This window comes from Vipera ursinii (assembly GCF_947247035.1).
Source record: "Vipera ursinii genome assembly, chromosome: 1".
NCBI lineage: Eukaryota > Metazoa > Chordata > Lepidosauria > Squamata > Viperidae > Vipera > Vipera ursinii.
The window spans coordinates 248,767,391-248,783,633 of record NC_139512.1 but is presented as its reverse complement, the minus strand read 5'-3'; the positions used below and the strand labels follow the sequence as shown (position 1 = coordinate 248,783,633).

The 16,243-nt window shown below is 38.4% G+C and overlaps 1 protein-coding gene across 1 annotated transcript in view; it reads left to right on the top strand.

Annotated features, from left to right (window-relative positions):
• Window positions 1–16,243, top strand: part of ASCC3 (activating signal cointegrator 1 complex subunit 3) — a 270,899-nt gene that overhangs the window by 88,222 nt on the left and 166,434 nt on the right. Inside the window, exons 12-13 of the mRNA XM_083371881.1 lie at window positions 6,682–6,858; window positions 9,317–9,388. Of these exons, the coding sequence (XP_083228007.1) occupies window positions 6,682–6,858; window positions 9,317–9,388 (249 nt within the window). The remainder of the gene's footprint in view (window positions 1–6,681; window positions 6,859–9,316; window positions 9,389–16,243) is intronic.

Here is a 16,243-nt window from a genome sequence, read left to right as displayed (position 1 = left end):
AGCAATGTGTTAAAAGCAACCCCCCTATCATTTTTGGAAGCTGTAAAGGGATACGGCGAGGGAAAGCTTCAAGATGTTGCAGATAGACAGACAGAGGACAATGGTGTTGGAGGGGATCAAGTTACAGTTTCATCGGTTGTTGCAGGAGGCCAGAGGATGACGCGTGCCGCCCCAAGAAGAGCGAGACGAGAGCAAGAGCAAGACCAGCAGAAAGTTATGGAATCTCCAAAGTGTACTTACAGTGAAGCTGTGGGAGGGGCGCGGTCCAAAGAAGTTTTGGGGGTCATGACAGACGTGCTCCAAAAGCTTTGGAGCGTTAAGATTGGTGATTAAATTTTTAAATTAGAATGTCAATGGATTAAATTTATCATAGAGGAGAAAGAAAGTTTTTTTTAATATTTAACACAATTTAAGATTGATGTTATTTGCTTGCTAGAAAAGTATATTAGGGTTATGGACTAAAAGTATGTGTTGAACACTGCGAGACATTTGGCGTGATACATGCAAGAATTATTTTTGATCATAGTTTAGTTTGGTTGGGGATTATTAAGGTTAACAGAGATAGGCGCTTTTGGCGCGTAACTGAGAATTTGTTTAGAAATTAGAGAAAGGTGGGACAATGCAAATAGTAGGTGAAAGTTTTTTTCCTTTTTTTTTAAAATTAATATGCATAAGGACTGGGATTAAGAAAATCTATTCTGAGTAAAGCTCTTTTTTTGTTTTCCTCTTTTTCTTTTTTACTTTATTTGTAATATTAATATTGTTTGTATTCATTTTATATGAGCTAGAGGGAGATAGAATTAATAGTTTATTGTTGATAACATAGGGGTGCTTACGTTTGTTTTTCGATTTTATACCCTGTATTTAGCTCTGGGAAGTCGGGGGGGGGAGGAGGGAATGGGGGAGAGGGATAGGGAGGGCTAGATAGGGGTGGGGGAGGGGGGATTAAATTCAAAATGTATTGTAAAACTTTTTAAATAATAAAAAAAAGACTGAAAATAATGCCCTATATATAGAGGAGTTTGATGCATCATTCAGATTGATCCATTATTCTTGTTGCAGAGGAAAATTCCCTGGGTTATGAATGGGTGCAAAAGAGGAGAAATGGGTTACTTATGAAACACAGCTAAATGTTGAGTGGATTCAACAACTTTCATTTCTTGACTGAATCTTAGAGAAGCAGCAATCCTTCCATCTGGATATTTTTCTCAAGGCCTAAAAGAGGCAGCATATAAATTTCATTGATCATGAAGTCTTTAAACTGAACTAATTCCTGTGAAATGAAAACTCCTGAAGTAAAGATTCAGAGAAAAGCCTTGTTACAGCAATTTCCTTTACAGTGCACACTAAAAATCTGAAAGAATATTGACTTATATATAAATGCATACCTTTTCCTATGTACACACTGAAGTTCAGAGTATGAAACACAAACAAGAACGGGAAGGCAAGCATATCTAAATACGCTGGTGGAGTGACTCTCATGATTGGAAAATAGCAATTGAAAGATACAATTTGTTCAAGGGGAATAGAAGTAAAATAGAAAAGAGGAATTGTATTCTATGATAATATTTTCCACATCTGCACAGAAACTCAAGGAAATGAGGACAACGATATTGCAGAGAATATCTGGATTAAAATAAATGGAAGATGAGATTCAAGACAGTTTGTTGCCAGTTGTTTATTAGGAAAATAAAATATAAAGAAAAATAATTCTTATTGAAGTCAGTGACCAGTCCAAAAATATAAATAATATTTTCCAGAAATAAATTGCAGATATTTCATAGGCATGCAGATATAGTGATGGAGGATGTAATTGCTCAAGATGGATGATAGAAACTTACTAGCCAATCTTGTTATCAAAAAAACTCAATGAGAAGAGGAAGAAAAAGAGGAGGAGGAGGAGGAGGAGGAGGAGGAAGAGGAGGAGAAGAAGAAGAAGAAGAAGAAGAAGAAGAAGAAGAAGAAGAAGAAGAAGAAGAAGAAGAAGAAGAAGAAGAAGAAGAAGAAGAAGAAATTGCAAAGAACAGACTGAAGAGTAAAAGTGATGCTTGAGACAGAAAGATGGGATGCCTATTTACAGTAGTGGCCAAAATTTCCAAAACCTTTTGGAAAAAGTGTATTTTTGAGGTTTGATGGCTAATAACACCACTTTTTATGGGGACTTGTTGTTGTTAGCTGCGAAGTCGTGTCCGACCCATCGCGAACCTATGGACATTCCTCCAGGCCTTCCTGTCCTCTACCATCTTCTGGAGTCCATTTAAAATCACGCCTACTGCTTCAGTGACTCCATCCAGCCACCTCATTCTCTGTCGTCCCCTTCTTCTCTTGCCCTCAATCTTTCACAGCATTAGGCTCTTCTCCAGTGAGTCCTTCCTTCTCATTAGGTGGCCAAAGTATTTGAGTTTTAGCTTCAGGATCTGGCCTTCTAAAGAGCAGTCAGGATTGATGTCCTCTAGGACTGACCGGTTTGATCGCCTTGCAGTCCAAGGGACTTGCAGGAGTCTTCTCCAGCACCACAGTTCAAAGGCCTCAATTCTTTGGCGCTCAGCCTTTCTTATGGTCCAGCTTTCACTGCCATACATTGCAACTGGGAAGACCATAGTCTTGACTATACACACTTTTGTTGACAGGGTGATATCTCTGCTTTTTAGTGTGCTGTCTAGATTTGCCATGGCTTTCCTCCCGAGGAACATGCATCTTTTAATTTCTTGGCTACAGTCCCCATCTGCAGTGATCTTGGAGCCCAGGAAAATAAAATCTGTCACTACCTCCATTTCTTCCCCATCTATTTGCCAGGAATTGAGAGGGCCGGATGCCATGATCTTGGTTTTCTTAATGTTAAGTTTTAACCCAAATTTTGCATTTTAATTAAGGATAGGTTATTTAAAAACATAGATGCAATGATCATATTCAGTATGACTGTCTGCCTTCTATGCTGTTGAATTCCTCCTCTCATTAACCTAATCTGTTTGGAAGGTACAAGGTTGTTAGTTATTCTTATATATATAATTAGAGTTGAATTTTTAATTTTTCTAATAAAATTGACATAATAACCATAAAATTATTTTCTCCCCCTTTCCCTCATTCATAACTGATATTTATACCAATAAAATATATAAATCTATGCTGAAACTAATAGGTTTGACAACAACTTTAAAACTGCTGAAAGAACTATTTTCTTAAAATAACCAAATAACCAAACGATTGTCTTTTCAAACAAAATTAAAAACTCCAATTATATCTTCAATTACGCCCATAATATATGCTCACTCTTCTTATTCTTCACCTCTTCCTTATCCCTATCATAATAGTATGTTGTATGGCACTACCTAGAATTACACTTAAATTTCTTTTTAAACTTGCCATATCAAGCACTGGTGCCAATGAATCTCAAAGATGTTATTTAAGATTTGGACAAAATTACCTTGATTGAAATATTTTTCAGGTTCTGAAACCTCATATCCTTAATATAGAATAAGATGTACATTTTAAGTCATGAATATACTGTACATTTATTTCTGTAGCCTATAAGACTGAAATTCTATTTCTGCTTCTCTTGGCTGAATTGCTTGCAGTAAGGTTAGGTGATATTAAGAAGCATTCTTAACACAACTATAAAAAGATCTATGCTTCTATTTTTTCATGCACTAGTTTTCAGTAATTGCAGAGATGAAACGATGTTTATATTCCTCTCAGTGTTACAGTAACCAATAAATTTGATACACCTCTAAATCATGACAGGATTGGTTGTTTAAAATCTATTTTGGTATTCCCTTCATAATGTGGAACCGTGTTGCCTTCAGTCTATTTAGTGTACAAATTAAAGTGCTCATTTTCGATCAAAAGCAAGCTTTGTCAGTTTTTAATTCTTGAAAATAAAATTTAGCTGTTCAGTTTTTCCAGTTAAAGTTCCAGAGGCAATTCTTCCTATTTAGCTATCATTATAATCATCTGCTGGTTTGTCTATGGATTTTTCCATTTCTTCTTTATTTTTATTTCCACTATTTCCAACAATTATTATTACAGTATGGTAAAATGGAAAATGTATATAGATAATGAACGCATGGAAGTGAACAACAACAGAAAACCCAAAACAAATATCAACATCCCAATGTATATTTTAAATAACCACATAAAATCAGTTTCTTGGTTAAAAGCAAATAGGAAGAATTAGGTCCCTAATCAAAACAAAATCAGATCTCTTAACATATTTGCAGAGGACATTCCACAGTCTAGCATCATAGCTCTTGCTTCAGCAGGGTCTTGGACTAGAAGACCTCCAAGGTCCCTTCCAGCTCTACTCTGATTGATGGATTGATTTAGCATACAGTGGTTGATAACACTTGTTACAATAATAGAGTATCTCCCGAAGCAATCCAGGAATTCAGGGCTATCATCATAACAGCCAAAGACCTGACTCAGATGTGGTGTTACACTTATAAGGATGTGGTCCATTGGTATAATGGATAATGTTAATGCCATCATGACTTCAACCAGATGTGCCAGAACTGCTGTCGCTAAGCAATGCAATTACATAATGTTGCGTTTTACAACAACACCCTTTAGCACTGGAAATTCCAGTCTCAGTTACCATTGTTAAGGGAAGGCTACCTGTTCAAGTAGTCTTCAATTTACAACCCTATCACCTAGCAACTGTTCAAAATTACCACTGATCACTCTGGAGGTCCTTATGACTTGGTTCTTAAGTACCAACAGTTGCCTCCCCCCCAGTTCACATGACTGCATATTGGGCACTTGGCAGTCAGCCCACATTTGCAGCTTTCCACAGTGTTGTGACCACATTTCACGACACTTTTGCCATTTACTTCTGGCTTTCAGCCAAACCAGGTCATAGCAGATCATTGGTTCGCTCAACAACCATCATGCCTTAAGACTCTGATGGGCAAGCTCCATTATGGTCCTAAGTCAAGGACTACCTGTATGATTTTCTTTATCAATTAAAATGCAATATACATTAAATCAATGTGAAATCTTTAATTCAGGGGTCCTCAACCTGTGGGCTATGGCCCACTAGTGTGTCATGAGTAGTTTGCAACTGGGATATGGAAACAGCCAGCACGGAGACGGCATTGGTCGCGCTGGTGAATGATCTCTGGAGGGCTAGGGACAGGGGTTGCTCCTCTGTCCTGGTCCTATTAGATATCTCAGCGGCGTTCGATACCATCGACCATGGTATCTTACTGCGGCGTCTCAGGGGGCTGGGAGTGGGAGGCACCGTTTTACGGTGGTTCTCCTCCTACCTCCAGGGCCGCTCGCAGTCGGTGTTGACAGGAGGGCAGAGATCCGCCCCGAGGTCTCTCATTTGTGGAGTCCCTCAGGGGTCGGTTCTCTCGCCTCTCCTGTTCAACATCTATATGAAGCCGCTGGGCGAGATCATTCGTGGTTTTGGGGTGGGGTATCATCAGTACGCTGATGATACCCAACTTTTTCTTTCCACCCCGAACCAACCCAGTGATGCCCTCTCCGTGATGTCCCGATGCCTGGAGGCGGTTCAGGTCTGGATGGGGAGAAACAGGCTTCGTCTCAATCCCGCCAAGACTGAGTGGCTGTGCATATCGGCATCTCGGGTTAACCAAGTTATTCCATCCTTAATGATGGGGGGTGAGGTGTTACCCCCCGTCGATAGGGCTCGCAACTTGGGCGTCCTCCTGGATTCACGGCTCAATTTTGAAGACCATATAGGAGCCGTGACCAGGGGGGCTTTTGCCCAGGTTCGCCTGGTGCGCCAGTTGCGTCCCTATCTGGACCGAGACGCCCTACGCACAGTTACTCATGCGCTTGTGACCTCCCGTTTGGACTACTGTAACGCTCTCTACATGGGGCTGCCCTTGAAGACCACTCGGAGGCTTCAACTGGTGCAGAATGCGGCCGCGCGAGTTGTAATGGGGGTTTCCCGATACTCCCATGTAACACCTCTACTCCGTGAGCTGCATTGGCTTCCGGTTGCCCTCCGGGTGAAATTCAAGGTGCTGGTTATCACCTATAAAGCCCTACATGGCCTGGGTCCGGGATATCTGAGGGAACACCTGCTGCCGGCATCAAATGCCCTTCGCCCAGTGCGCTCCCACAGGGAGGGTCTGCTCAGGGTCCCGCCGGTAAGAGACTGCCAGCGGGTGACACCCAGGGATAGGGCCTTCTCGGTGGGAGCGCCTGCCCTCTGGAACCAGCTGCCGGTGGAGCTGAGAACTGCCCCCGACCTTCGATCATTCCGCCGGGGCCTGAAGACCTGGCTCTTCGAGCTCTCGGGCCCAGACTGAGGAGGAATTTTTAATTTGGGGTTCTTTTTAACTGACTACAGGGTTAATTTAATATTTTTTAATTTGGTTCTTAATTTTTGTATTCTGGATTTTTAATTCCCTGTAAACCGCCCTGAGTCCTCAGGGAATAGGGCGGTATATAAATATAACTAAATAAATAAATAAATAAATAAGTGTGCAAGCAGCATGTGTGAGCAGGTGCACTCCATTTGCAGGAGTAGCAGGCACATGTGTAGGCTGCTCACAGAAATGGAGCTACATGCACGCATTTGCTGACCGCTTACACAAGTCATCCCCTCCCCGCTGCTGGTCCACAAAGCCGGAAACGTTGGGGACCTCTGCTTTAATTTATATACTATAATAAAACTAAGATAACTTACTTTTTCTTTTCTTCTTTTTCCAGGTTGAATCTACCCAAAGCATGATTAGGATCTTGGGGCTTTCAGCCACATTACCGAATTATCTTGATGTTGCTACATTTCTGCATGTTAATCCCTATATTGGGTTATTTTATTTTGATGGTCGTTTTCGACCTGTTCCACTTGGCCAGACATTTATAGGAATAAAGACAACCAATAAGGTAATATTTAATAATGGGATGTGAAGTTGAATCATTTTTTCTCAAAAACATGTTTAAGCGTGACTGTTAAGGAATGTATGGTTTGCAGCCAAAAGGATCCAGATTTAACTTTTGACATTCTACACAAAGTTGTTACCTGAAACCTGAGAAGACGCAAACCATGATAGATAATTTTGATTAGGTTAGTGGTAGGAGCATCATGGATCTCTAGATCTATCTCTTGGTGCTTAAGAACCCCATTTGCCCCACCTAATTCCTTTAATAAAAGAATAATCAGAAAAATAATATGCTACAAGGCATTATACCAATCTACAATATAATTATTTTCAGCAAAATCTTTCAGCCCCACAAAGTTGTCACTGAGATGTAGAGAATATCCTGTCACCTAAATATCATCTGATAACATGACTGTTTATGACTGGTCATGCTCACCCTGGTAGCCAAGTGTTGTGTATATGAGATTAGGGGACTGAGAAAGAAACAGGAATATCTCAAAACATTATTAACAATAAGCAGATGTATATACTAGTAGTGCTTAATAGTTTGTTAATCCTTTTGAATTTTCATTGTTTCTGCATAAGTGTGACCAAAAATATTATCTGTTTCCCATGCAAATCCTAAAACTATATAGTGTTCTTTTTTCCTTATATTTGCATGAGTGTAAGCAATAATACTGTTTAATATTTGTTTATGTGTTTGTTTTGTTTTCAATAATTACCTAAGTAATTCTGAAAATCTACAGCATCAAAGCTATTGATAGCTTATCTATTGCAAATTAGGAACTCTTACTAGTAAGTCCTTAGCTCAGTTTAAATTTGAATTTGCAATAGTTCTATGACACTGGGTAGCAGTGATACAGGGTACGTTGGTAGTACTATGTGAACCCCTTGTTTTCAGTTGCTGTGGAATAGAAATGATTTGTGAGATATTGCATTTTTGTAGCTGATAGTATTTAGTAATAGAGCAATTGTGCTATGTAGGAAGAGTTAGTATTTAGCATCTTTTTTTGCCTCACTGACAATTCTAGTAATGTTATGCTTCATTAAGCTTGGAATCAAGAATTCTATGTAGGCACTACTGACTGTGTTTTGTTCTCATTTTTACGTAATCTGTTGTATAAAGACAGATGATGTTTTTTATTTTTCCATACACCGGTAGATTATTTATTCAGTGTGGTTGTTTACTAGTTTAGTTAGGATGTGCTCTGGACAGCATACCGTTTCTGAGTTTGAATCTGCTAGCTTCATTCAACAATATTTCAATAATACATGGAATGAGAACAATCAGAGTTATCAAAAATACTAGCTGGTTTCAGAATGGGCCAAAGCACCTAGGATCACATTACAAATATCCCTATAAAACAAGAGAGTTTCAAATATACAGTTACTTTTGCTTTATTGATTATGCAGGCTTTTAGTTGGCTAGATCACAAGAAAATGTGGACAGCCCTTAAAAACATGGTTATAACCAGTTCACATCTGCATAGGAAGAATTTATGTGCTGACAGTTAAAAGTGGAAATGTGGAATAGCTAATTGATTCAAAATTGAGAAAGGTGTGTGCCAAGACTGCATACCGACCCACTTTCATTTTAACTTATACTGGGAACGTACTATGAGAACCATTTCATTGGAAGAAATACAATGTGGAATTAAAATGGATGGAAGAAATATTAATCTTAGATTAGATGAACTTAGATGAAGTTTGGTAGCTGGAAATCTCAAAGAATCTCTTGCTAAAGGTAAAAGGAAAATGGGGAAGGTGATCTGCTGATCAGCATTTTTTCTTTAAAAAAAAACTACTAGTGCCAATACAACCCATTTAGCTGAAGGGGCAGTCTCTTGTCTCTGATCTTTCAGTCACAACCCGGCTGTGACAGCTGGACCATCAAAAAAGTCACCTTTGAAGTCTGAGGCTGGAGAAACTGGCTGAGAGACCATTGGATAGCAATAACAAATTAGTCAGTACTAGCTGAAGTAAATTCAGGCAGCTCATTGAAAGCACCAGTAATGAAGCTAAAGCTTATATATTTTAGACATGTAGTGCAGAAGCAAAAAACTTCAGTGAGGATCCTGATTCATGAAAGAACTGAAGCCACTTAGAAAAGAGATTAGCAAAAGACAAGATTGATAGATACTATCGGTATCAAAAAAGCAGTTCCTAACTGGAGACCATCCTACTGTTACTGTTATCAAACGGTCATGAAGGACCAGAAATGACAAAACAACAGCAACATTTTCATTTTAAGCTGTGTTTTTTCTTAACCATTAATTTATGTTTGAAAATAATATATTCTATGTGTTTCTACCAGATATGAAAAGAGAAATACATAATGTCTTTTGTTTACCAAATGGTGGGAATATTATATGCATTTTAAAAATATGCACCATGTTTTAGAAAAATAGATCAAAACCAAGACTATGATTCTAAAATGGAAAAAAAATTATCCTGAATTTCAGGTACAGCAGCTGATTAATATGGATGAAGTTTGTTATGAAAATGTTTTGAAGCAAGTAACAGCTGGGCATCAGGTAAACTTGGCTTATTGGCTTTTATTCAGAATGTATCTGTGTATAACATCATCTAGAAAAGGGGTCTCCAACCCCCAGTCTGTGGACCGGCACAGAGCCACGGCACCAGGCCGCACAAGCAGGCAAAGCCCCATCCATGATATGCAGGCAATACATGAAACCACACCCCCTCTCTGCACAGAACAAAATGACTGCTCTAACAAACACCTGCAATCTAATAGGGCTGAATGGTGTCTTCTAGTTTATCAGGTTGGTTGCCACAATTCCAGGAAAGCCGAGTGGCCAAAATTTTGCCTTTCATTTCTTGATATGGACACACTTTTGTGGCAGATTTGATCAACTGAGACAGCCTAGATATTTTATAATTCCAATATGTACATACTAGAGAGTGATCCAACCTAAAGTCACTGAATTTCACTTAAGGTTTTTGTGAAGTTTCTAGGCTTTGGTTGCTCATATTATTTTCCCTCTGTCCCCAAGGATGCAGAATGCAACATACAGCCTCCTATTGTAATGAAGTTGTATAGTTGTATCCACATTTCTAAATAAGAAAAGAGCAGCTGATTTATCAGTTTAATACTTCATCATCCTATTAGTATCCAGTTATCTTTCATTCAGAGGTGTGATATTTGGGAGACCCATATTAAATATCCAAAGTTCCCTGGGTAATTTGATCTGTTGGAAAGGAAGAATTCTGCCTACAAATTAGGGTTACCATTATGCTTGCAAATAATGTGATATCTGAGATATATGAATTTGTATTAAGAGAAATTAAAAGTACATCCATTTTCAGCCTGGTAATCATTTGGGGAGGAAAAGTTGAATACATGAAAACAATATGAGTAATGAAAAATTAATTTGATTTCAGGGAATGGAGTCATTACATGAACAAATGGGAATTATTAAGAAAAATAAAAGCAACAGGCTGTTTTTGGTGTTTGCTTTACCCTATTTTCCACTTTATTAAAAAAGAGGTTAAAAATACGTAACAAAACAATCCAATTGTTTTTCTTTTCTGGCATAAACCACCTAGACAGTGGTTCCATAATAAAAACTATTCAATTTAATTCAGGAGTCAGTTAAAACATGTCTATATTAAAGCAGGGGTGTCCAACTTTTCAGCTTTAAGATCTGTGGACTTCAGCTCCCAGAATTTCTCAGCCAGCCATGGTTGAGGTCCTTGAATTAAAAGATGCTATAGCGAATGCTATTTCTGAATACAACCGTATTCATTCATTTGGGGTATCTGTTCTAGAAACTGATGAACTTTTACGTGCTTCTTCTGTACTTACTTCATATTTAAATGTTGATTTCTTTCCTTTGAATATCACATTGCTATATTCACCTTCATTTTTTTCTTTGCCTAAAAATGTGTAATTCAGAATAAGTTCCAATACTGTGTAATAAATTATACATTTGGAATGGCATAAGGAGACTACCAGAAGAGAACCTAGTGCCAACATAAAGTCTTGCTCATTTTTCTTTTAATCCTTTCTACTTTCCTTCTTTAAAATATGCCCTACATGTGACCCAAACATTGATAACTAGTGCCTTTGAAAAGCTCCATAAAATGTTCTTGGCATCTATTCAGTTAACTTCCTAATTGCATTTTTCTTTAAAAAGAAGAAAGAAGAACATTCTATCTGTCCTTCAGGAAAGCTTGTTCTAATGAGCATTCAGGAGATAATTCTTACTTAACTTTATTACAGTCATTAACCAGCACCAGAGAATTGGTATTCAAATATTCAAGTTATCCAAAACTAAATTGACAATGTCAGGATAGTTAATAAAAGTGCATAAAGTCAAAAAAATATTGGCTAAAAGACAATGTTAAATCAGAATATGCTAAAAGTCTTGCACAGGCTACACATATACAACAGGAAGAAATTAAGAATTGGGAAGATGTAAAGTTGGAATAGCAGCATAAAATACAACTACTACACAAATAGGCACAAATGCACACAAAATGTATATTTGTAAATCAAACAGTAAAATTATCTGAAAGGGACTTAAGAATTACATATTTCTCTTATGACCCCTGTCAAACCCCTGAGAAAAAAATGGTACAATGGGTGACACAGCATGTTCACTCCACAGCCAATTCTTTTTTTTTTCAAAAAGCTTTATTAATTTTCTATTATTACATTTGATTAGTGCTTAATAAATATCGTGTGGTCTGGGTTACTTTGTTTGCTTAATAAAACAAGTTGCAATCTTAGTCTCTTCCCCTTTTTTCCAACCACTGAAAAAATAAATTCCACGTTTGAAAATATTCTGTATCTTCTTTCTCTTTCATCCTCAATATAAGTCTGTCCATTTTGGCACAGTCTAATATCTTCTTGATTATCTCTTCATCTAGTGGTATTTCTTCATTCTTCCAATACTGAGCAAATACAATCCTCGCTGCTGTTAATACATGTAATGTTAAATATACACTTTGCTTATCAAATTTTTCTGGTATTATACCTAATAAGAAAAGTTCAAGTTTAACAAAGCCAATTGTTAATGCTGATCCTGAGCCATTTCTGGCTATCCATACTTCGGCAGGTTCACTTGCTCTTAATTATTCTTTGCCTGATTTTGCACAAAATAAGAGGCAACTCAGCTAAGACATTATGTATGAGAGAATGTGAGTAAAGACAGAACCTTCTTAATAGTTCAAAGAGTATATTGTAGATCAGGCATGTCAAACTTGCGCCGTCATCTGATGTCACGCAACGTATCGGGACTTTTTCCCCATTGCCGACAATGGGGTGGGCGCAGTTTTGGAGTGACACATCCGGCCCGTAGGCCGGCAGCTTGACATGCCTGTTGTAGATGCAGATAATGGAGTTCCTCAGTCTATCAAGATTATGTCTGTAGGTGTGAAATAATAAAAAGTCGGATTGGATGAATTACCATGTGCCATTCTTGATTTGGGGCCTGACAGTATGTGACAATTCAACAATTATTTTTTATGAACTGGACTATTTTTCATGGATTAGGGAAGGGGACATACAAGTTTAACAATAAATTTAATATGTTAAAAATAATAATTGAAGTTCTCTTTGTCGGACCAGCTATCCAAATATGGTATATTTCTAGAACCAATGACTTCAAGTCATTGTTCCAAGTTGTTCTTTACTATATAAACAAGTTCATAGGAAAGAACTGGTCAGATCTGTTACTTGCGTTATGGAATGAACACTATTATTATTATTTTTTGAAACTGCTGCAGTTGTAATATTTTTAACAATATTTGAAAAGTAAGCTCAATATCAGTCAGATTTAACCAATTGATTGTTATAATGATAGAACCCTTCACTGTAAGAAGGGTCTTCAACTAGAGCCGGATGTTCTGATGCATCAGACTAAAATATTAGACCAACATGACATAGGTTCATTAAATGATTCTTTGAAAGATCTAATTGAAGATATGGGTAAAAGCACTAGAGAAAACTATGATTCAATAAATTTGACATAGAGGTGGTCCTCGACTTACAACTATTCATTTAGTGACTGTTTGAAGTTACAGTAGCACTGAAAAAATAACTTAACGTAGATTGTTTTTCACACTATGGCCATTGCAGCATACCCATAATCATGTGATCAAAATTCAGACACTCGGCAACTGGTTCACATTTATGACTGTTGTTGTGTCCCAAGGCCATGTGATCACCTTCTGCAACCTTCTGACAAGCAAGGTCAATTAACAACCCTGTTACTAACTTAACAACTTCAGTGATTTATTTAACAACTGTGACATGAAAGGTTGTAAAATGGGGCAAAATTCAATTTTAAAAAATGTCTCACTTAGCAACAGAAATTTTGGACTCAATTGTGGTCATAAGTCAAGGACTACCTGTACCCATTCCAAAGGTTGACAGTGGGCACATAAGGCCTTCGCTCCATGCTATTTAGTGTTGAGTGGCAACTGGCAACTCTATTAATAATAATAGTAATAGTAATCATCATCATCGCACAGTTAGCCAGATGTTCAGACTAGATTTGGCATTTTTGTCTACCTATCGAGTCCTTATGTAGTACCTGGGATAGGCAGATGTGGATTATTTGATAGTGTCGTCGCAGGATGGAAGCTGTTCCTAATAAAGCCACCTTTTGCAATTGACTGATGGCAGATTTGTCAATGCCAGTGGTGTTCAAGTGGTGCTCCAGTTATTTTGGGATTGCAGCCAAGGCGCCTATTACTATAGGTACTATCCTTGCTTGCCTTTGCCACAGTCATTCTGTTTCTATTTATAGGTCTTTGTATTTTGTTATCTTCTCTATTTCTTTCTCTTCCATTCTGCTATCTCCAGACACTTGTACATCCACTATCCAGATGTTTTATCTTTCTTATTGACAGTTGTTAAGTCTGGGGTGTTATGTTGCAGGTGTCTGTCTGTTTGAATTTTAAAGTCCCAGACCTTCTTCATTTTCTATGACTTTCTTTATTTTATGGTACAGCCAGTTCTTGCTTGCAATCAAATATTTCTTGCAGATCTTCCAATGCACCATTGTTGCTGCTTTATCATGCCGCTACTTGTAGTCAGTCTGTGCAATCTTCTTGCAGCAGCTTACCAGGTGGTCCGTTGTTTCTTCAGCTTCTTTGCATAGGCAGCACTTACTGTCTATTACTGTCTTCTAAATTCTGGCTTTGTAAGCATTTATCCTTAAGGCTTGGACATATGCAGCAGAATTAGTCTTTCTTCAACTTTCCTGCTCTTAGCCATTGCCAGGTCTTCTTCTTATCTGCTTTCCCTGCTATTTTTTTAAGGTACTGGCCAAGTAGTGCTTTGTCTTCCCATGCTTTGTTGTTGTTGATGTTGTTATTTATTATTATTTTTGTCTTGTCATGAGAAAAACTGTTTATAATATGTGTTTGTTTAGCCCAAGATAAATCATATCAGTTAGTAATAAGCTAGTCAAGTAATTAAATGTTTCCTCTTAAAGTATCAGAATATTGCTTATTCATTCAGTTAAGCATGCCTATTCATTGTAGCTAATTGTTTTGTTAAAGCAGAAGAGGTAGAGGAGAAATGGCTTTAAATTTATTGTTAATTATCTCACACGAACATACATACACACAGACACCAACTTTGCAGCAGCTATTTGCATTGTAAAAAAGAGTAATAATTATCAATAATTTGCCTCTGTTTATGATAGCATTTTGCTATATGTTGTTGTTGTTAGTTGCGAAGTCGTGTCCGACCCATCGCGACCCTATGGACAATGTTCCTCCAGGCCTTCCTGTCCTCTACCATCTTCTGGAGTCCATCTAAGCTCACGCCTACTGCTTCAGTGACTCCATCCAGCCACCTCATTCTCTGTCGTCCCCTTCTTCTATTGCCCTCAATCTTTCCTAGCATTAGGCTCTTCTCCAGTGAGTCCTTCCTTCTCATTAGGTGGCCAAAGTATTTGAGTTTTAGCTTCAGGATCTGGCCTTCTAAAGAGCAGTCAGGGTTGATCTCCTCTAGGACTGACCGGTTTGATCGCCTTGCAGTCCAAGGCACTCGCAGGAGTCTTCTCCAGCACCATAGTTCAAAGGCTTCAATTCTTTGGCGCTCAGCCTTTCTTATGGTCCAGCTTTCACTGCCATACATTGCAACTGGGAAGACCATAGCCTTGACTATACGCACTTTTGTTGACAGGGTGATGTCTCTGCTTTTTAGTGTGCTGTCTAGATTTGTCATGGCTTTCCTCCCGAGCAGCAAGCGTCTTATAATTTCTTGGCTACAGTCCCCATCTGCAGTGATCTTGGAGCCCAGGAAAATAAAATCTGTCACTACCTCCATTTCTTCCCCATCTATTTGCCAGGAATTGAGAGGGCCAGATGCCATGATCTTGGTTTTCTTAATGTTTAGTTTCAACCCAAGTTTTGCACTCTCCTTCTTCACCCGCAACAAGAGGCTCTTTAGTTCTTCTTCACTTTCTGCCATTAGAGTGGTATCATCTGCATATCTTAGGTTGTTGATGTTTCTTCCGGCAATCTTAATTCCAACTTTTGATTCATCTAGCCCTGCCTTTCTCATGATGTGCTCTGCATATAAGTTAAATAGGCAAGGCGACAGTATACAGCCTTGCCGGACTCCTTTCCCAATTTTGAACCAATCAGTGGTTCCGTGTCCAGTTCTCACTGTTGCTTCTTGGCCCGCATATAGATTTCTCAAGAGACAAATAAGATGGTCTGGTATGCCCATCTCTTTAAGGACTTGCCAGAGTTTGTTATGATCCACACAATCAAAGGCTTTAGCATAGTCAATGAAGCAGAAGTAGATGTTTTTCTGGAACTCTCTAGCTTTCTCCATGATCCAGCGTATATTAGCAATTTGATCTCTAGTTCCTCTGCCTCTTCGAAATCCTGCCTGTACTTCTGGTAGTTCTCGATCCACATACTGCTGGAGTCTAGCTTGTAGAATTTTAAGCATAACTTTACTAGCATGAGAAATGAGTGCAATGGTGCGATAGTTTGAACATTCTTTGGCACTGCCTTTCTTTGGAATTGGAATGTAAACTGATCTTTTCCAATCCTGTGGCCACTGTTGAGTTTTCCAAATTTGCTGGCAAATTGAGTGTAGCACTTTTACTGCATCGTCTTTTAAGATTTTGAATAGCTCAGCTGGAATACTGTCACCTCCACTAGCTTTGTTGTTGCTCAGCTTTTCTAAGGCCCACTTCACTTCACATTCTAGGATGTCTGGCTCGAGGTCAGTGACCACCTCATTGTGATTATCAGGGACGTTAAGCTCATTCTTGTATAGTTCTTCTGTGTAATTTTGCCACCTCTTCTTAATCTCTTCTGCCTCTGTTAGGTCCCTGCCGTTTTGGTCCTTTATCATGCCCATTTTTGCATGAAACGTTCCTTTCATCTCTCCA